Source organism: Falco punctatus (assembly GCF_963210335.1).
Source record: "Falco punctatus genome assembly, chromosome: 1".
Classification (NCBI taxonomy): Eukaryota; Metazoa; Chordata; class Aves; order Falconiformes; family Falconidae; genus Falco; species Falco punctatus.
Window position 1 is genome coordinate 76,153,055 of NC_137580.1, and position 22,380 is coordinate 76,175,434.

General features: G+C 50.7%; 1 protein-coding gene across 6 annotated transcripts in view; it reads right to left on the reverse strand.

Moving 5' to 3' along the window:
- PPP1R3B (protein phosphatase 1 regulatory subunit 3B) overlaps positions 1–16,386 on the reverse strand; it is a 37,121-nt gene extending 20,735 nt beyond the window's left edge. The window contains exons 1-3 of one of the 6 annotated variants that reach the window (XR_013929588.1): positions 16,285–16,386; positions 9,209–13,413; positions 1–3,084 (exon numbers count right to left, since the gene is read on the reverse strand). The exon at positions 1–3,084 is cut by the window's left edge and continues 20,735 nt beyond it. Coding sequence is in view for 3 of the 6 variants with exons in the window: in XM_080396211.1 (XP_080252337.1) it covers positions 12,522–13,413; positions 16,285–16,298 (906 nt within the window). In the remaining 3 variants the exon portion in view is untranslated. The other 5 variants (XR_013929589.1, XR_013929590.1, XM_080396212.1 and 2 more) reach the window with 5 other exon arrangements.
- Positions 16,387–22,380: the final 5,994 nt, after the last annotated feature.

Genomic DNA, 22,380 nt, shown 5'->3' on the forward strand with positions numbered 1-22,380 from the left:
TGCTTTAATCTCCGTTGGCTTGGCCTTTGTTCAAAACCAGAGGTACAAATGTGCTCCCTCAGATACCCTCCTTCAGCACGTGGATCGGCCAGGCTCCGGAGTGCCTGTTTGGCTCCATGATCCCAGGTGGGCTGCCGGCACCTCGGCCCTCCCGGCTGCTGTGTGGGCGCTGCAGCAGGAGATTCAGGAATGGTTTGTGCATGTGGCAACGAAAAATGAACGTGGTGCAACCCAGAAGGCCCATGCCCACCACAGGGCCTTGCTTAGTGGTTGTCTCCAACACATGAGTGTTTTGGAGGGGCAGCCAGAAGCAGGGAGACCGCTAGGCCCCATTTTCCATGCAGAGTGGTGATACGTGAACACCAGGCCTTTGTGCCATGGGTCTTTCCCTTGACTCTTCCTCCCCTTTTTTCATTGAGTGGATGCTGAAGCTGTTTTCCAGCACTCCAGGAGAGAAGTAATAATTTCCATGTAGGCCGCTGTGCCGGGAGCGTGCTTAGTGCTGGCTTACTCCATCCATCTCTTCTGGGAGTGCTGTAGGCTGGCTGTGCAGGACATACTAAGAAAGCAATTCCAGGAAAATTGGAGTCATCATCAGAGAAAGATGCTCACAAAACTGCATCTTGGCAAGCTAACCAGAGCAGGGAGGGCTGCCTGGCAGGTTAGCCACGCAGTGCTGAGAAGAGAGCTAGAGCCCAAGGGACAAGGAGCGGTCAAACAATGGAGCTTTTGCTAACTCTGTGGTGTGGGGCTTGTGGCACCAAGTTGGGGAGAGGTCGGTGAGCCACAATAGAGAAAACAGAAACTGTCCCAAATCTGCTGAATAGGGAAATGCCATCCCAACCATTCAGCAAAGAAAAAAGGAACAAGAAAAGAAATTGGAAGTGCTTTCAGAGTAGCACAATGCTAGAGAAAGCTAGTCCAGAAGGGTCCCAGAGATCTAATTATAGCCTGCAATCAATGCTGCTCTTATCTGTGCTGCTAATGAACACAGGCGAGGCGAGCAGTTTTGCTGCTCTAGGGCTTCTCGCAGTAGAACTAGCAGCTTGGTAATAACTAGCTGCCTTGCTTGATTAGGGCTCGCTTTGCCTTCTCCCGGTTTCCCAGCCTTTGGTGCATGCCCTCTGGAGATGTGGGAGCTGTAGCCAAGGCTACAGCTTGGGGATGGGGTAACCAGGCCAGAGCATCGGAGGGGTTCCGGTACATGCACGTGTGGCTCCGTTACTGGCACACAGAGAACTGGATGATGAGGGACAGGCTGCCCATAGAGGTGGAAAATGCCATCTTTCAGGATGTGAAAGGACCCCAGATTCCCAGAAACTAATTGCACAGTTGAAGGACCCCTTTCAGGTCCCAAGTTGTGTCTGATAGCTTCTCCGTGGTAAGAAAAAGTCAAAGATCGCCCTGCTTCTTCAGGGGATGAAGCACAGAGAAGGGGGGCCAGCACCTCTGTGTTATCAGATCAGCTGTTAAAGTAGATAGCAAAGTGTTTTCTGACATGGGCCATGCCAGGCAACTGCTTCTCTTTGCATGCTCGACAGAAAATAGATCCTGCATCTATGGCTCTGGTCCAGACAACACCTGCCAAGCGGAAGGAGAGGCTGCTGCTGCCGTGGGGGAGTTGCCTTCATGCACAGATGGGGGAGGCCAGAGGCAGTTCTCCAGCATCTGTTTTTTTCTGCCGTTCATGTTTTTTTCCAAACAAACAAAGCACAAGCTCTGCCTTGGCCTTGAAGGACTTGCAGTTTTTCACTAGGTCGTACAGAAAAGTCGGCACTGGCTGCAGTGGAAATAATGACTGGGGTTGGGAAAGTCCCTGGGACCAGAAGAGGAGGGATTGCTGTGCCAGGGTCTGACCCAGGGACCAGCCTTAAACTCACTCCAGCTTTGTCAAGCACACTTCTCTCAACATCCTAGAAGCATATGGTCTCAATTTTCACATGGTTGGTGACATTTCTTCCCTGCATTGCCTGGAGAAAGCTATTTGGATGATTATTCATCCCCACAGCTCAATAATTACACCAGTTTGGAGTGGTCTGGTTTCCTGGGACTGGGTTTACTGCTTGGTCTGCTGGGCTGTGTAGCTGCTCCGTACCAAACAGATGAACCTCTGAGAAGGGATCACTCTTTCTGAGATTTGCCAGCCTTGTCTTTTGTCAGGGTCTATACTGCAGCTGGGAACTCCCCTTGGTCACTGCTCACCCCTTGCTCTTGCTGGGTCATCTGCACCTTGGAAAAATCCAGCTACTAATTCAGGTTCAGATGGGTTTGAGGCTCCTGGCCGTTCTCAGGGTCCCCTTGGTGCAAGATCCTGTAAACTGCATCCTCACTTTTCCTGTAAGACCATATCCAAACTTCTTCAACATTTTTATGGAAACAAAGGCAATCCACCACTGGAATTTGGAAAGGATGAAGCAGCCAAGCATGAACACAAGCAGCAGAACTGAAAAGCAACAGCAGAGCTGAAAATACAGCTCCCAGCTAGCTTATGCCCTCCTGTGTATTTCAGAAGAAAAGAGCCTTTGCTTTTGTCTGGCGGCAGCTAGAGCTGGGTGGAACTTTATTTAGATGAAGCTGTACAGAGCTGGCTTACCAGTCTCTGTATGCAGCTGATGCTGGAAATGTATTCTTTCAAACAGGCAGACTGAATGTGAGAAATGCAAATTCCCTGAGGGTGGAGCTGCAGGGTCCTGCCAGATGGGCACTTTTGCCAGACTTTGGCATATCTCTCATTCTGTTAATTAGAAAGCTGAGCTGAGGTCTTCTTTCTCCCTTGCTTTTCCTACCCGTGGTGGGGGAAGATGCTTGCCATCCCTGGGTGTTGAGCTTCATTGCGATGCCCTGAAGCCATGGCTTCCCACATCCCATTGTTTCGCTTGGGTGGGGGGTTATATGGTTATTTGGAGGTTGGTTGATGCAGCCTCTGGCTTGGCACCCACAAGTCAGTCTAGCAAGCCGTCCTGATAAGAAGGACTGTTTTGACAATTGTAGCTGGTGCTGCTGCTGGACCAGGGGGACCATATGAGAATTACAGCTTGTGCTGAAAGGACCCCGCTGGATTCATCATGCTTTCTGAGACACATCCTACAAGACAGCAACACAGCAGTAAGACAAATTGCAACAAGCACTCAGAAGTAATGCCCTATCTAGTAGACATCCGCAGGTGAATAATCCAGGCTGCAGGAAGGTGAAGGGTTGGCTCTACCACACAGCATGGAGTCAGCCTGGGGAACAGCACAAGACCTGCTGGGGAGGATGTGCACAACATGAAGCACACCAGCCTGAGAGTAACTTTAGCACTGCTTTCTGCCTGTCTGGTTCTGCCTGGCTTTTGGGAGCCGGGTCAATGCTCTGCTTTGGGGACAGGGGACATTCTTGGAGAGGAACAGCCAGTGTTGCTCCTGCATTACCTGAGACCTGATCTGGCATGGAAGGGGACAGGCAGGCTTGGGGGACCACTCTTCAGTTGCTGGCAGGTAGCACGGGAGCAAGAGACATAGGTCTCATGTAACGAGCTGGTTGCCCCCACAGCCTTAAAAGAGCACCCTGTTTTTTAATATAAGCTCACTCACTGGTCATCGGTGTGAATTCCTGTGCCTTCCCTGTGTGACTTCTGCATGATAAGCATGGGCTCTGGTGTCCTCAGCAAGGAAGCTGAGGGCAAGTGGTGAGGATGGGGGTATGGGCTGTCCCCTGTCCGCTGCCAGGGCACCTCTGTGCCCTACGGCCATGTGGGCCAACAGGTGCCAAAGGAACTGACCACCAGGGTCCTGTCCCCCAACCTGAGAAATTGCTCCAGGAAGAGGAGAGGACAGGCAAGCAACAAAGGTAGCTGAAGTGGGCAGTGTTCTGCTTCCCCATCCAGTCACCTTAAGGCCAAGCATGGACTTGTCCCAGTACAGCTGAGCTGCTCCATGTTGCCAGTGTGCCAGAGAAGGATTGCCAATGCAAGCTCCTGGTGCCCCAGGGGACAGCTGCATCCTACGGGCATTACTGTGGCCAAGACAAGGCCCTCGGAGACCTTCTTTCCTTGCTAACATATATTGCTCTGATTTTGGAGGGGGATAACTCTGCTTTCCTTCCCAGCTTCTCCAAGGGATCCTGAGTTGCCAGCTGGAGCCATCTCACGTGGTGCCCAGCTCTAAAGATAGCCCTGGCTTCTGAAGGTCCTAAGCAGCCTGAGGCTGCCATGGGTTTCCCAGGTCTCAGCGTGGGCCACAGCATCATGTGTGCAGTGCCTGTGTTTGTTGAGCTAAGTGGTTAAACACTAAATCCAGTTTGCTGCAGATAAGTAATGACAAAAGCTTTTTGTACTGAACTGTTAATAAATACACAATTTTAGACTAAAATAGGATACCTATTAGCAGAAATAATAGTCACAAGACAGCTTGCCTGAACAAAAGCCATGTTTCGTCGCAGTAAGACCAAAACTAAAAAAGGGAAAACTGAGTAAAATGCTCAGTCATTCTGCTATTAACCCCCAGGGAGTGCATCCCCGCTGGCTTTACGGCTCACTGTTTACCAGCACTGGGCTGTTATTGCAGGGCATTTACAAGCACTGCAAGATTTGTGCGTAGATTCATTGGTTGTCTAAGAAATTTTATTGAACACCAACCTAAAAGTTAGTGCGTGTCTGCTATAATTGCTTGCATGGCTATAAAGCATTCAACTGATAATTGTTCTGGTCTCTGAAGTGAAGTTCTCCTGCAGAAGACACCACGGAGGAGTGGAGGGTTCGATAGATTTATTTATTTGTAGTTTGCCTCCTATTCTGAGTTGATCTGCTTGGAGACAGCTTCTTGGAGAAAGTAAAGCTGGGCTGTGACTGTCCTCAGCCCAAGAGGGAGACCTGTTCCAGCATCCCCTACCCTAGTGACCACGTGTGCTGTCGAGTGAGAGGTGGAAGATCTTTGTCACCACAACACATATAGCTCCCCTGAACACTGGCTTGCAATGCCATCAAGGACACAGTCAGCTGAGCTGATAGACAAGGAAACACTCCGGATTTCTGATGGCTACCTAGATCCAATAAATCACAGCAAGTAGGGAAATGCAGGAGACGCAACACCTGCCAGGTGTCCAGGGGAACACTGCGTGAAAACAGAATGGTCGTAAAACCCCGAGTTGGGCTGAAGAGGGCCATTATATTTCTTCCTATAAAAGCCTGTCTCCACAGTCCTGAGTGTCACCACACAAACACTGAGGAATTACACTCCTGATAATGCTCCAGTTTTGTTCTGGCAGGGGCCATAAAGATGGAAAGCAGGTGCAGGAGATCGTGAGTTCCCTACTGCTGAATATTGAGTACTGGGAAGGAAACAGGTCTGGTTTACTGAGACTGACCTTGATTGGTATCATTGAAAGGTGGGCTGTAGGTCAATTTAGGTCTTCAACTCTTGGCAGCAGGGTTTTCCAACAATTGTATTGGGAATATGGCTCTACACTTTACTGCAGGATGTACATCTTGGTGGATGGCAAGTACCTTGCTGCATGAAAACAGCAGTTGCTCCTTTGCCCCAAACTACACATTGGTTAGGACTTGCCAGCCCTGAAATACTTTTGTCCTGCAGCCACTTACCTTGTCCCCTCACATCCATATGTCCTGAATCTGGCCAGGAGCTGGAACAAACAGGGTGTTTCAGCAAGACTGCAACATTGCTTAGAGCTTCTTTGATTCCTGAAGACTGTGCCTTTTATCTAGGAGAGCAGTGCAGCCCTTAGGGTACAGAGATGTGGTGGCGTCTTCATACTTGAGGTTATCAGCATCCACATGGATGAGGCCTTGAGTGACCTCAGCTAGGTGTGAGAGTGGTCCTGCTTGGAGCAGACATCTAGAGATCTCTTCCCACTTGAACCTGTCTAGGATTCATTAAATATAAAGACAGGCATCACCATGGTCTCAAGAAGACTCCCACACCAGAAATAGCTGGAAGCTATAAAAGCATTTATGGAGATATCCTGAATGTTTCACCCTCTTCTTATGCTCTTTTGGGGAAACTTCTCCTAGTTATGAAGTTTGAGCCTTCCCTCCCCCCAAGACTACATGGCTGCATTGGAGCAGAGAGGAGATCTGTGACTAATGCATTGGCTGAAAGAGCTTGCCTGTATCCCTGTTCCAGGAGCCAAAGTACTTAACGTGGTGACTGCTCTGACTTATATGTACCAAAGGAACATGCCAGCTGAAATTATTTTTCAACAAAGGCACCCTTTTTCTTTTTTAAGCCTTGTGTAAATGTCAATAGCAAGTCTTTAAGGACAGCTAACTGTCTGGCGCAGAACCCCTCCAAGGGGGAGGATAAAGACAGGCTGGGCAGCTTCTCTGGCTGCAGCATGGCAGAACCTTGCTGAGCCAGAGCAGCTGGTTTAAAGCCTAGTTCCATCAAAAAAAGACAAGGACGTAAATATGTTTTATTGCAGTAGTTTAGAGCCAGACAAACTGCCCAGTAGGAGCAAGTCTGTGGAAATACTAGGGGAGTTTGGGAGCATCGCAACCCAGCCCCATGCTGCTGGCTTTATGGCAAAGCTCTGTGCTGTTCCCACGGGCGCAGGGTGCCCTCAGTGCTGCTGAGAGCTGCGTCCTTAGCGCAGCCCCCTCCCACCGCACACAAGTGCCCTTCCTGCCCCTAGACCACATGCAAGCTTGCGGAAGGCATTGTGAAACCAAGTTCACACTTGACTTCGTGATGCTTACGCTGGCAGCCATGGAAACAGTGTCATGGTGTGTAAGAGAGAGGAGAAAAGGGCAATGCCCTGCTGTAGAGCCCGAGAGAGGTACTACAGAGCAAGAGGAAGCCCCATGGTACGTGACAAAAAGCAAGCACTGCTTGCAGACAAGAGACACACCCCCAAAGACCCAGTCTCTCAGTGAGGCTTATTTGTGGAGGGGAAACCAAAGAAGAAACACTGTGGTTAGGAAACGATGCACTCCCTCTTCACCCCGCTTACGCTCCTGCTGCCCCCCGGTAGCCAGGCAAACACATCTTCCACAGGTCATTCTCCACTTTGAGTGCCTGTAAGAACTACATTTAACACCAGAGATAAATTTGCTCCAGCAGCAAAGCACTAGCTGGATTTACACTCCCATGGTTTGGCAGAGAGATTTTTCCCACCCTCTGCATCATATCCTGCTTGCGGGCAGTTTTTCACCGGAGCATCCCCCATGCTCAGTCTGGCCTGGCAAATATCTAAAGCAAGGATGTGAGGTGCTCATACAGCACCTGTACAGAGACAGATGGTAGGCTGAACCATCCCTGTGGGGCTTGAAAGCAGTCAGCTTCTCTTGGATTTCCCACATTTTTGGTCATCAACTCCCCGCATTCAGGCTTGTGGCTCAATTGTAGCTCTGCTCACACTGCTGTCTGGTGCTCGGTTAGAAACTGAGCCTCACTTTCTGATTAAGTGTTGAAACCCAAACTCTAGGATCTTCTTCAATACACGAGCAGCCTCAGAATGAACTTTTTCAGCGTGTCACCAGCCCTGCTCTGGAAGCTGGACAAGGCTGGGAACAACTCCAGCTGCCCATATTCCCTAGCAAGAACCCTCTTAGCAAGCATGAGAATGGGAAGAGAGCTGCAAACGCTCACCAGTGCTCTTCCTGGGGCACTTAGATCTACTTTTAGCAAACTTCATGAATATTTTTGACCCTGTTCTGCCAGGATGTGGGTGCAGGGAGCCCACATCCTGCCGTTGTCACAGCATCCAGGATTTGCAATCCAGTGTGCTCCAGATGAGGCTGCCATGGTGGCAGTGGTTCAGCAGAGCTGCTCCCCTGTAGGATACCACCCCTGGGCCAGCGGGAGATTGTGCTTGGCAAAAGGAGTTGGGGATGGATGGACCAGGGGAACGCTGGCCACCCTCCCCTTTACAGAGCTGTCCGTGGAGCACAGACTTAGGAAACTTGAACCTCCAAATAACCTCGGCATCAGATCAATATGACATCCCAGCTTAATTATCTCTGCCAAGAGGTGGCACCAAAAACCCTCAGGATACAGAGGTTTGGGAACCTCAGAGCAAAGGCTGGGAGGGGATGCCAGGAGCACTCTAAGAAATCTTCGTATACTGAACAGCACGTGCTCATATCTGCCACCAAGGGCTTTATAAATGCAAAAATTGCACTGTCTGCATGCTCTAGCAAGTAACACCAGGGCTTTAGGAGAAACCCAAGAACTCTCTTAGCCCTTCTAATGCTTGCACGTCTCCTTGGCTGCCCTGGATGCCCTGGACTTCCTTATCTCTCAAACAGAAACTGTCATCACACAAAGTTTTCAGCCACAAAACTGTTACAGTAAATGTCTGACTGCAGTTGTCTCACTCATGAGCTTGGGCCAGTGTTCAAATGTGAAAGCAGCCCAGGCCAAGCCACCGAAGTCATTGAGGATGTGCTGGGGCACAAATAGCTTTTAAAGATAGTTATTTTCCCCACTCACCCCAAACCAGAACAATAATCAGATGGCTTTTTTCTTCTTTTTTTTTTTTTTTTTTTTTAAGAGACCTGTGTTGCATGTTTGATTAAAAGAAGAACAGTAGTAAAAAAAGATAATAAACCTGAAGCATTTTTAATAGTGCTTAACAGCAGTTGGTTAGATGTAGAAATGACAAAGAATCTGGGGAGAAAAGGGAGTGGTAGATGGTTGCCAAGAAAGTGAAGCCCTTTGCCTCATGCTACTAGTTACAGCATAACTGCTGTCAGGCAAGGGATTACAGGCAGGGTTTCTCTCTTACCCACCTGCATGTGAAAAATCACACACATATAACTTCTGCCTCCAGGCCAATCTGCCACCCCTCAAAGAATCCCACAGCAAAGACACCACCAGAAGGGCCTCTGTGCAGGAACAGCAGTGGGTGACAACCAACGCAGGCTCCCCCGAGCCACAGGGGAGGAAAACATCACAGGCCAGCAAGAACCACCATGCAATACCCTTTTCCCAGGTGCATGCAGATCCCATACTACCTTACCCAGCTGCTGCTGAAAGCAAGACACCCTGGAAAGAGTTCATCTTACGAAAGCGAGAGACTCAGAAATAGCCACAGTCAGAAGGTGCTCAGTTTCATTTCTTTATAAAGCAAAGGCTAAGCTCACTCTCTGCAAGGCTTTGTAGCAGCATGGGAAGTACTGCCTGCATAGCCCCTCAGGCCAGCCCACGCAAAGACCATCTTCAAAGACAGCCTTGAGCATTTCCCCCGCCCTCTTCCCAGCTTCCCTTCTTACCTTATCTGTAAGTGGCAAAACCCACCCAGCTCAGTAGCTGATTGTTAGAAATACAACACCTTCAGGCCATCACCAAGCCCTGGTCTTTGCGGTCAAAGCCAAGTCAAATCCTGTAACTGGCCCTTGCTGGCATTTACATCAGAGATGTTCCCCTTCTGCAAAGGGGCATGTTTCCTGCAAGTGCTTTTTAGTGCAGTGACAACAGGAACAAGCAGTGTGAGGTAAAGCAGGGTCTAACATTCACTTGATCCTGGTATTAGAAAAGAGCCTGACCCTTTTACTGCATCACCACTCCTAGCATCTACCACATCCCAGCACCCAGGCAGAGAGAAAGCATCGATTCCATATCAAGCCAGGTGCAGGGGGAGAACTGAGACTGACCTGAAACAAATGCAGAAAAACCTGAAAAGGCTGTTCCTGGCACTGCAAGCAGGAGAAGAGTGAAGAGTAGCTCAGGAACACAGTGGTTAGTGGAGAAACCTAAAAGCACAGCAATATGAGCCTGGCTCCTCTCCTTCCCACCATGCAGAGGCTCTGGAAGCATCTGTGTTCACAGAAAGGCAGCAGGAATAGGCTGAAATTTCCTGTTTCAAGCAGCAGATTCCACCACAGATGTGTGCTCCTCCCTGCTAACAGCCACTTGCAGGAAACCAGTCCCATGTCTAAATCACCTCCCCAGCCCCATGGGTGTTTAAATAAGATGACTGCAAGATACACAGCCAACATTTTGTTCCACCTTTATTTTAACAATCAGATAAAAACAGAACCATAGTTTTAAAAGTCATTACACAGCAATTATAAAGTGCATTTTCCACTTGAATATTGTGTACAAAAATATCTTTTAAAAAAACAAACATGCAAAACACCCCACAAGGCACTTCCAGGCATAGAGCAAGGAAAGCAACCCCTCGCTTCTATGTTCACATTAGCAATGGAAAAGGGAAAAAGGGAAAGGCCACAAGTAGTATTTTTAAACCGCTATTGGTCAAATAGTCAGTTCCCATCCTAGCTTTTACTTATGGCATTGCTCTAGCTAATCTTCCACGTTCCTTCCTAAACACACCCCATCCACAACCTAAAACCAAACAGGCTCCATAAGGAGATACCACCATCCACAGTACCCCAGACATACATGCCTTGATTCAGCTCACAAACTCTCCATAGGCTTGAGAACATGCTAGGAGAACATGACTTCTCTACAGTCAGTATCTTACAGCATTAACACCATAAACTTATTAAAAAAAAAGTGTCACTCAAGCTTGCTTAAAGTTTAAAACCAGGTTTAAGCCAAGCTAGGCAACAGTCCCTTCAAGAGTGACCAGATGCAGGTTATAAGGGCTGATTTGGGAAGCTGTTTGAACAGAGGAACCAAGCGTGGTGAGCTCTGGACTAGCAAGCAGATTTACCACCTTGACTAAGTGATCAAGCACAGTTATGACATGCATTGGTGTTAGGTTTTTGGAAAAGGAGCAGTTGAAGGGAAGCTATTCTTTCTGGAAGCTCTTGCTCCTTTCAGCATCCAACAGTGATCACAGTATCCTTTCTAAGTTCGGGTAAAATAGTTTTTAAGTATTTTATACAGTAGTCTCCAGAATTAAAAGCTAAGTTTAAGAAGTTAGGTAGGCTAGCCCATTGCTTCTCTCCAGCCCATCCAAAGGCCATTATCAATGCACAAAAAATTATATAAAGCTTATGCACTAGAAAAAAGTAAGATTCCCTTGACTTCTATTTCTACAAACTATTCAGCACTCTCCCTTTGAGCCGAGGGAGTAAGTTACTCTGCTCAGCTGGCACCCAAGCAGCTTTGTGAGGCTGCTCGGCACTGCACAAGCTGGCCACCTCACCTCAGGCCTAGAAGACAAGCTGCCTCTTTGAAGATGGGGATGGTTCACATCTATGATTTGTTTCACATCCAGGTGTCAGGATGACCCATCTCACACTTCTTATGGCTAGTTCTTTGCACAGGTGGAGTGAGCCGCTTCTTAAGGACACAGAGATGCAAAGTTCGGGCATTTACAGGTTGAAATGGCAGCTACTGCCACAACAGTGAGGCAGGCCCAGCACATTGATGTTCATCCAGTACAGCCACAGCATCCTCACAGGTGAGGACTGCCATGCCATTAGCTGCCAAGCAGTCCAGGGCACCCGGTAACAAACCATTAGGAGATCTTCTTTAAAAGCAATGTTATTTCCAAAGCCTGTTTATCCCAAAGCGTTGCTGGGATTGCATGTACTACCCCTTCGTCAGTCAAGGCACTTCCACTGCAGCAGGTACACAACAGTCACCTTCTTGTAACAGACACAGCACAGAGCAGCCATGCAGTCCATTTGTATTTAGCTCCTGTAACACCCGAGCACAGCCTCCTGCACAGGACTCTAGGCCCCAGCTGGACAAAACCCTGGTTTACAGTCCATAGAAGAACTGCATTTTCAGGGCCCAGCACGGCCAACAGCTGACTTCAAATGTCCATTAAGGGGAAAAAAGCATCACCGATCACTTGTGATTAAAGAAACAGGAAGGTTCTGAAGAAGGCAGTCAAGGCTGTCAACCCATGGCTGTGTTACAAGCACTACACAGCTACAGCTAATCTCTATTTTTGGTAACACCAAGGATATAATGAGAGTTTTTTTAAGATCAGCTGATAAAACAACTGGTGACTAAGCAGATCAGATCCTCTCGCACAGGCACACGTCTCCTAATATGGCAGGCTGCAGGGCCATATTTCCTGTCATCACAGTCGCATTCTTTGTCTCCAAAACACCCTTTCTGCCTCCAGCAGGAAGGGCCTCACACTACAAGGATGCGTGCAAGGAGAGGACCCCGTTCCCCACAAGCCCCCTACTATTACCAGACAGGCATGGGCCAGCTTTGTAAGGACAGCCCACTAAATATAATACTAGAACATTCTGAAAAAGCCTTTTAACACTAGGCAAGCAATACAAACCAGCCACCACTACGCAGCTTCAACAGATGATATAAGCACTGTAGTGTTCCCCTGGAGACTAGCAGCTTTATAGAAGAGGAAGGAGTAGCAGCACTGAGGAGACACATGAGCAACAGCTCCTGGTCCTCTGAGCATCCAGAGAGCCAGTTATCTGAGCTGGGGCAGGAAAGGCAGCCCTTTTTGCCAGGGACGCTTCCCTGACTACAAGCCCACTGCCAGCAGAGCACTGCACATCTGGTTTTGCTGTGAGGCTTATGCAAAGCTACGTGGAGCCATACTTCTTCCACCTTTCCATACACTCCACCTTCAGACCGGCTCTCAGGCCTGCTGACACGCCAGCAACAGTCAATCAGGACTTTGTCCTTGGGTCAATAGTAAGGCCCTAGCTTCTCGTAGCCAGAATAGCTGGGCCACTCAGGAATGAGGCCGTAGGAGCATCGAGGGCTCCCAAACTGGTCAAAAGCACTGCCAAAGTCAGGGCCCTGTGGGGGGCTGACAGCTTCCTGGGCAGATTTCAGTTCTGAACGTATGATCCTGTAATTTGTGCCCCTGTTGCTGTCCCAGTACACCTTTCCATTGCACTCAAAGGAGATGGCAAACTCTACTCTTTCATGGGATTGAATCCCCTCAGGCAAGCTGATGTCAAAGGAAAATGTGTCCCTATCTGACCCTCCATACGTATCCTTGACATACTGGCATGGGTGATCCACAAAGTTTTTCCAGGTGTCAAACGTCATCCTGATCTTCACAGTCTTTTCAAAAGCAAGGTTCTTCACCTTCACTGTTCCCACAATGGATCGCTCCTTCAGCATACAGTTTTCAAGGCAGACACAGTCTGCCTGGAGGCGGTTTCTGAAGTCCAGGTAGTCCACAGAGGGCTGAACAAAATCCAGGACAAAGCTGTCCCTCTCCACTGTTGTCAGACCCACGATGTTGTCTATCAGCTCAGTGATGTTGAAAGGAATATCTAGCGGGTCATCAAACTCTGAGAACACCTTCACCATTGTCAGAGCAAAGCCTCTGCTATCTGCAAAGGACACCCTCTTCTTCACTTTGTTGTGTGTGAAGGTTTTTGCTGCCTCTTCTGGTCCATTCAGCGTAGTCTTGCCACTCAGCTGGATGCAGGGCCGCAGTGGCTTGCTTGGCTTTGGAGCAATTTTGCAGGCACACTTCTCTCTTCGCAGGGGTGAGGAGCACAGGTATAACTGCATTGCTACATCCACAGCCATTGCTTGTTTGTGAGGAAAATAGTCTAGTACTCTAGAAGATGAGAAGAAAGGTCAGTTGATATTAGAAAAGCATTTAAATATGAATTTTATCAGACAATTACTACACCACTTCTCAGCCATCCCAAAGAAACTTGCTTCCACCAACCCCACAAGTCCCTCAAGCTTAAAGGCAGGTACTTGCATGGTGCGATTTACAGACGTGGTGAGAAACTTGCTACATCAGATGTGACAGGACCAGAACCTGTTGTGCTCTTGAACAAGAGGTCTTAAAATTGCTACAGGGACAGAGCCACCATTTGAAAACACACACAAGCACTGCCCTACTAGGCTAGCAACAGCAGGATCCAGAGCATTTCTGACCCAAAGCAAAGCCCATGGCTCAATCCTGCTGGTGTCAACAAAACCCAGAGATTATCAAATATCAATGCTACATAAAGCAGTATTCCTGCTGCACTCACCTCAGAGCATCGGATGCTTTTGTAGGAGCAGGAACTCAGTTTGTCACAAGCTGCTGTATGCAACTGACCTCACCTTTCATAAAACCCCAAAGGTCTGGTATTTTTAGAGGCTAAAAAGCCTCGTTTGGTTGAGCTACAGGTATCGCTCATCACTGCCTCCCTTAACTGCTCCATCTGAAATACCTGCGAGTAACATTGTAAGGATAGCAACAGTCTGGTACAGCAGCAGGGTAGAGACTTAGCTGACATTGCTCTGCACCGAGAGGAGCCCCTTTCCCCTACTGCACTTTAAAACAGACGTCAGCTCAGGTGGCCCAGAAAGTTTTACCTCCAGCACAGAGCTCACACATCAAGCCTCCATCATGCTAGCACCGAGCCCCTGGGAAACACCTACATAGCCACAGGGCTCTGCCAAACACAACCCACCTACTCAAGGCTGACAGAGCCTTTGGAAACAGCCTGTGCCTTTTGCGGCAAGGACTTGTGTGCCCCTCTACCACAGGCTCCCCTCCTCCAGTGCCCAGCCTGTTCTCCAGGGATGTAACACCGTCCCTCTCTGTGCACCCACTCTAGGGAAGCTCCCACCCAGCACCTTGCCAGATGTAGCCCTGGAGTTGCCTCCGCAGCCAGGCAGCTCCCAGAACATCATACTTATCGCTCCTGCCCTTACACCAAGGTTAGGCTAGATGCTTTTGGCAGACTCTTTGGCCTGGCTCTGGATAAACCACTGGACAGATTTATCACACACATCCCCCCTTAAGTCAACTGCATTGCCGCTGACCTTAAACACAGAGTATTACCTTAATAAAAATCCCATCTGGCTGCAAGCCAGGCTCCAAAGCTGCTCCCACCACACAGAATAGGACAAGTCAGGAGCAGTAGCAGCAGCCACTGGCCATGTGATGCGGCACAGCTCCAGCTGCCAAAGCCACGCACAGCCAGCTCTAGTACTCGATTGCTGCCCCCATGCCAAGAAAAAGCGAGAGCTACGCTCTCCAATTCAGTGCTTTAACTCCCCACCCTGCAACACCAACAGAGCAGTTCTGAGCAGGCTTTCACAGCATCCATTCAGCAAGGGCATCTGTTTATTGATAGCACATGTGCCAAAGCTTGCTTCCCAACACAACTCCTTCTGCATTGCCTCCTTTCAGCTCAAGGGCAGCTGTACAAGACAGACAGGAGATCCACCTGTCCGCTAATGCCATTCTGCTCATCTCTACCTGGTTTTGCCAAGTTTTTAATTCACACACATTTTATATAGGTCATTTCTTCCTTTAAATTAATGCAGCCTCCAATGCCTCTCTCTTACTTGGGCCAGTTTTATCTGCATTGCATCTTTTCCCAGGGAAATTCATTCAGCTGAATCCCCACAACTGCTGAAAAGTCAGGTTTCTTAGTAAGCCTTGGTTATTCACATTTTTATAACAAAGAGGCATGAAATAGCCAGCCTGATTTGCATTACTTGGAGCTTTTTTCAAGCTAAGAACTATATTAAGTGCTTTTCATACCCACTATCAGGCCGTGCTCTGTGCTTTTACAAACTTTTTCAGCCGATTTGATACCCCAGACATACCCTTCTGCACTTGAGAGCCTGCTGATGCCCAACTCACAGCCAACAGAGGAAGGTTTGCCTTTTGGGGCTGGTGTTGGCCATCTTAAACTTCAGACGCTTTGAAGGTGGGAGCAGGGAAATCATTACAGGAGCTTACACAGGAAAGGGAGCTGCAGTAAGCGAGCAGCACAAGGCTGACAGCCCTGCGTGGGTACAGGGGTTGAGCCCTTGCCCCTGCACCCCAAAGGCCAGCAGAGCAGATTCTGCCTCCAGACACTTTCCTGCAGCTTGGCCCTCTCCAGAGGGGAACGTCACCACTCTCTCCTCCCTCCCTTATTCCTAGGAAGGAGATGCAAGTCAGAGGAAAGGAATTATTTACCCCTACATTTAACAAAACCCTTCGATTGCCTCCATCCTGCTCCCAGGGCTGGGTAACCCTCTTGCAGCGGGCTCGACGTGCGGCAGCTGCTACGACCGAAGTTTTCGGAAGCGACAGGCTGCTGGACGGAGCACGCTCGGGCTCCCTGCCCCCTTCTCCTCCCCGGTTCGGGCCGCTCCCAGGGCACAGCCCAGCTCCCACCGGCATGGGGGACCCCGAGGCCGTAACCCCGCTACCACCCGCCCCCCCCTGCGGAGCCCAGCAAAGGCAAGCCGCACGCCCAGCCCCGCCGGCGCTCCGGGGGGCGCAGCAGGGCGACGCCCGGCGGGGGGCACCGCGCCCGGCTCCCCCGGGGGGGCCGCAGGAGCCCAGCCGGGCGGATCCCGCCCCCCCCAGCGGCAGCACCGCGGCGGGGAGCGCCGGTACCGCTTCCGCGCACCCGCGGGGTCTGCGGTCCCGCGCCGCGGGGCACGGCGGGCACCCGGGGAGCACGGCGGCGGGGCGGGAGCATACCTGGCGCACTGCATGAGACCGGCCCCGGCACCCCAACTCGCCCGGCCCCGCCGGGCCCGCAGCCTTAAGGCCGCCCGCCCCGCCCGCCCGGCCCACGCCGCAGCCAATGAGCGCGCTCCCAGCGCGGCGGGCGGCCAATAGGCCGGCGGGGGGAGCCCGCGGGGGGCGCCCGGCGGCTCCTGAGGAGCCGGGGCGGGAGGGGCGGCAGCTCGGTGGGCGTTCGGGGCGAAGGGGCCCGCTCCGTCCTGGAGGTGCCTTGCGAGGTGGGCTCCTCTTCCCTCGACCGAGGCTGCCTTGTCTTGGTAGAAGGCAGAGCTCTGTGGCAGGCGTTGGATGCCCCAGTGCCTCCCTGTCCCGCTGCAGTGCGTGGCTGCTGCGCCGCGGTGCCCTCCCTGCCGGCCTGCAAGGGCAGCGTGGGGCTCTGTGGTGGTCGCAAACGGGCAGAGAAGGGCTAAACCTCCAGGTTCCTTCAGGAATGTGTTCTCGAGGCAGGAAAGGCTTTTTGGGGCGCTGCTGGGCTGGGCCGGGGTGCCTGGGTGCTGCGGGGAGGGTTACTCTATACCCCACGTCTTGCGGCCACTGCTCGGGGCTGCGGGGCTGTGGTGGCACTGGGTAGAAACCTCCAGAGGATACTGCAGAAACTCCTCTTTCTGGGCAACGTTGTGGAAAAAATTACTTTCTCATAGAGGTGACTGACAGTAGGAAGAATCACCTGCGGGCCCCAACCAGCACAGAGGCCCACACCATGGGAGTCCCTGCCTGGGAACATGCGCAGAGCTGTGAAGTGTTTCCGACCCCCTGGAAACACCTGCCAGGCAAATGGATGCCCTGGCATAGACCCCCACTGGTTTGCAGGGCCAGCTGGGCCAAGGGGTCCTCCCAGCTGCCCTCCTGCTGCCAGCTCCTGCCTCTGCTCCCTGGGGGTGCTCCTGAGTTCGCTTCGGCACAGAGCCTGATGTCCTCAACGATGTAAAAAGTGTGCGTGGAGCTAGCCACCCTGGCAGGGAAGCGGCTCTGGGGACAAATGCCATGTCCATGAGCAAGCAAAGCCTGCTGCGAGGTGGGCATGGTGCATCCACTTTCTCCCTATGGTAACAGTGGGATAATAGTATTTGCCTCTTTTTGTGCCACATCTGGCTTCTAACTCCGGAACTGTGAGCAATGCTGCACTCCCTCTCCTCCTTTACAGAGCATAAAAGCAGGATTGAAGTGTCACCATTTGTTTTCAATTAACTTGTGGAAACACACACAGCTATTGTTAAAGCCAGAGACTTCCTGCTAGAAGCTGCCATTTCATAAACTTATTACTCTGCAAGGAAAAAGGGCATTGTTGAGGGAAAAAGTCTACATTGTTTCTTGGTTTATAAACCCTTTTTAGATAAAGGCAGTGATAAGATTTAAAGTCGGGGAGAGAGAGCTGAAAGATGTGCCCACTGCAGGAGTCTTTCAGACTTTACACTAGAATTTTGGGTGCTGAGGTGTGGTGGGACTTCAACACATTCTACGGAGTGACGGGGTTTACATCGGGGATGAGAGGAGCCGTGTTCAGATTAGCCTGGGAGCAACACACAGAGACCCAATAAGGTGGTCACAGCTCATGGGCCCTCTCCACTGCTGTGTCCCCTTCTCCTGGCAGGGCCACCACAGCCTGGCTCAGCGTTGCTGATCTTGGGACACTGGAGAGATTCAGGTGTAAGTAAACTCACCAGAGTTTAATGGGATGAGCCAAAAAACTGGGAAACCCCAACCTGACTGGCACTTATCACTCTGCTCTGCCCCAGATTTCTCCTGGCTGTTGCTGGCTGCTCAACACCATGGAGGTGCTGAGGGAGGTGTTGGTTAGCCTTTGAGCTGTGTGGGTTTTGGCCAGCCAGCGCTGGGGAAGGAATGCATGTGAAGTGGCTTCGGGTGCGTTTCTGCCCCATGATACAAGCCCTGTTTGCCATGAGCCGGGCAGGCTGTTTCACAACTGCCACTTGATGTTTGCTCCTGAAGCAAAGGTAGGTGGAAGTGAGGGCAGGGTGTTGTGCTGGGCTGTGGACACAGGCTGTTATCTTCAGGGAGCTGAGATAGTGGCTATATTTAGGTCTGTGCAAGGCCCTTGCACAGTGGTCTTTGTGATTTCCCCACAGCTTTCCACCCCTCCCACCTTGCTGAGGGATGAGGCAGAGCTTGCTCCCTGGCATGGGGAAGAGGCTCCGTAGGTGTTTCTACCTGGGGGAGCATTGTAGAACCAGTCCCATCTATGACAGAAATCTCTGGAACGAGGGTCCCGCTCTCCCATCAGGTCTCACCTGGGGGTTGTTCCTGGTTTAGCTGGAGGATTTAGTCCAGGGCCCCTGGGACAGGACATAGTGGCTCCCGCACCCCTGGGGTGCAGCCCTGCTGGCTTGCTGCGGGAGGAGAGGCAGAGTTTTTCTGTTCCTCCTGTGGGGCAGCCCTCCTTCCCCCACCACAGTCCTTCAAGAACCACCTCTACCAGCAGGCTTGAGTAGGACCTTGGGTACCCTTCCTGGTCTTGCCACCTCCCTTGGTGCCCTTCTAGAGGCAGGGGTGGATGGAGCATCTTCTCCCTGTCCGGAACTGGCAGGCTGCTGTGCCAGCTTGGCCTCCCAGCAGCTGGCCACTGGGCAGCCCCGGCGGGGAAGGGGAGTGGGGACAGGGGTGTTGTGCAACCTGTCTGCACCGCAGCAGGCTGCAGAGCCAAGGTTCAAGGGCGAGTGTTGTAAAACGGTGGAGCAGCTGATGTAACAGCGCTACCCAGGGAGCTGTGCTGGGGCTGTCACCGTGGGGCACCCCATCCCACACCTCGTGCCCTCTCCCAGATCAGCAGCCCACTCCTGATACCTTCTCCCTGCTACCCCAGCTGCCATCCCCTGTTGCTGCCAATGGGCACAGGGGCTCCAGTCCCCTGCACCTCCGCACCCAACTGCGGCCCCAGCCTGGCTGGGGGTGCCCGGCAGTGCAGTTGATGGGAGGTCTCCATCCCTGGTGCTGGCAGTCCTCAGGGTGGCAGCAAATGTGCCACGCTCCTTGTGCTCACCACGGCAGCCCACTGAGGCAGATGGTGCCACCGTGGTAGTGCAGTTGCTGTTGCAGTGCTGGTGCTTGCCAGCAATTTCCAAATCGGCAGCACTGAGGAACCGCTGTCTTTCAGCCAGGCCGTGAGGCTTGCACCAAGCAGAGGAGGGCTTTTGTTAAAGTCCACCTGCCTGCCTGTGATAAGGCTGTGAGGGTAACTGAAGTAATTTTAATTAGATGTTGTCTCATATCAAAATGCTATGAGCGAAACTAATTTTGGAGTAATTTTGGACAGCACTGGGGCACTGTGGGAGAGTTGGCCAGGCCAGTGCAGAGTCCCAGGAGCAGTGGCCGTCGGCAGCATGACATGCCATCCTCCAGAGAGGACATACCCGTGGCTGAGCTGGGTGGCTGGCTGGCTGTCGGTCCTCCCCCATCCCCTCCAGATGTACTGCTGGGTGTCAGCCACACTTGACGGTGGAGTGGGAAGCTAACACATCACTTCTAAGTTTTTTGAGAATCAACAGCTGGTGGGGAGAGACCCAGCGAGCATTCTGGGCTTGGCTGCAGTGGCCTGCTGGCCAGTCAGTGTCTCCACCAGGTGGCCAGCCAGCACTGACAGCCCCTTGGCCAGCTACAGTACATGTTCATGGAGTGGTGGAAAAAGCTGAGGTAAAGAAAGTGGGACAGAAGGACAACATGACAGAAATCTGCAGGAAACATGTCTTCTATTGTTCTATGTTTCACCATCAACTTGGTCTTAGCTGCAACTGTGTCTGAGGCCTGATGTGTTGCTTGGGAGCACCTTGTGGTCCCAGGCCCCTGTCCAGCTCCTGAAAGGTCACAGCAAACGCAGCTCCACCAAAGAAAACAGTTGAGAAGTCTTGTCGGACGATGGGATTTCCCTCTCTAATTCCACATGTCTCAAAGTCCTGTGGCCATCCCAGGAAATCAAGCAAAGAACATTCAACATGCCCCGGCACCAAAGAAAATCCCACCCTCAGTTAAGGCTCCTGACCATGCTTCAGGGAGCCATGCTCCAAGGCAGAGGCCTCATCGCTCCTGGTTCTATCCAGAAATGAGGAGTTAAGTACATTGGCTGCTGGCCTGAGGTAGGATATTTACCTTGGCATGGCTCCCTTTGGATCTTGTATGCGCTCATGGTCAAAAACCTCAAGGAACATGTACTCTGCCCTCCTGAAGACCATGGCACCTTCCCTTCCAGCACAAAGATAGTGTGAGGCTAGATGCAAAGCCTGCCCTGGTACTGTGTATTGTAGAAAAAGACCGGGTATTTTACAGCTATAGTAATTCTTAATAACAAAATAAAATTTCTTAATAATTACAATGCCCAGCAAGAGAAACCATGAAAATCCTTGCGAAAAAGGGAGATTATGGGGGAGAGAATTGATGCGGATAAGTTACGACAAATGCCTTAAGGAAAGCTGCTATCCACAGAGAAAAAGGGAATGGGCTTCCAGCGAAGGAAGAGCCCAGAGGGCAGCACAAGGAGACAAAATGACAGTAGAGCAACCAAATGACAGGCAGGCAGGAACAACAAAGAGGTAAGTCCTTGTCCAGGCATACAACATGCTTGTCAAAAATGTTATAGCGGTGCTAAGGTGAGGCACTATATGCAGGATACCAGGTTAAAACTACCTCTACCCCAAAGATCGGGACCCAAGAGTAGGTGACTCCCTGTGAGGAAAGGAAGAGTACCTCCTGCTTTCTCAACATCTGTGATGTTCTCTTCAGAGCACTGCTCCGAGACCTTGCCTTCATGAAGTCTACAGATTTCATTCCCATCACTGAATTCCTAGAAAAATCATAGCAAAAGAAAGAAGATTGATTGTCTTCTCCAAGACTGAACAAAGCAGTGCAACAGCTGTGTACCCATCCTTACTTTATTTTTTCCTGAGAGCATCCCATCCCCCAGTGATCATGTGCTGTGGACATGTCTGGCTTGATCTCCCAGAAACTTTTCTTTGTTACATTTCAGTTGATGCAGAGAAATATGGTGGCTTTTCGTTCCTTCTGCTGTTTGCTTAAACCCAGGAGCATCTGGTTGTACAGATACAATGTGTAAAAGGAAAAATAATTGTCTGTAAGTAGCACATGCCATCCTACATGAAGAGAAAAAAAAGAGTATAAAGGTACAGCCTGGACTAGAACCTCAAATCCTCCAGATTCCCCATGTGCTCTTGCAGGAGATAAACAGCAAGGGCCGGGCTTGGAGTGGTGAGAGCATAAAAAGGAATTGGGGCTATTTCCATCAATAGACTGATGCAATTGCAGAGACAGAGGGATGCTCAGCTCCCCTCAGGCAGGCCAAATCAGTCCAGCTGCATCGACAGCTTGCCTTGTTTACACCATGCAAGTGTCCGACTGACTGGACTTGGATCTGCCCTAGATCCACAAGTCAGAGTGAAGCAACGTATATTTTTACTTTGGTGCCCTACACAGACTGCACCAAATTTGGTGGGGCAGATATCTTGGGAACTTGCATGTATCCAGGCCTGGGGACTTGGAGAGCTTATCTCTGTGTGAGAGACTGTGCTTTGCCTGAAAGTCACTTGTATGCTGATGAAGGTTGAAAGAGAAAAAGCCACACTGAGGCGTGCACGTAGTTCTCGGTGATAAATATGATCTGAAGCTCTTGAGCAGGTACCAAAGGCAGTATCAATGGTAGAAGCAAGAGCTGAGCAGAGGGTGCTGAGGAAGGAGGTCAGCTGGAGCTGCTCCCATCATCAGCCTTTGCATTCTTTGAAATGTTTTTCAAGTGTAACCTGGCCTTTTTATCTGGAAGTTTTAATTTAATCCTTGGGGAAAAAAAACCCTGGTGATATTCAAGGATTTACCCAATTAACCATAAGCTTGAAGTTTCCTTCCTGCAGAAACAGACTGCAAGCAAAAATTACCCGTCTCTGGGGTTCTTGTGCTTCTGAAGTTGCACATTAAATGCAGCTAAGTAGGTCACTTGGGATCCCAGATTAGGTGCATACAAATAACCCCACTGTCTGCAGGTAGTTTAGGATTCTGCAGAGACAGTGCTTTCCCTGCCCGACCTCAAAAGAT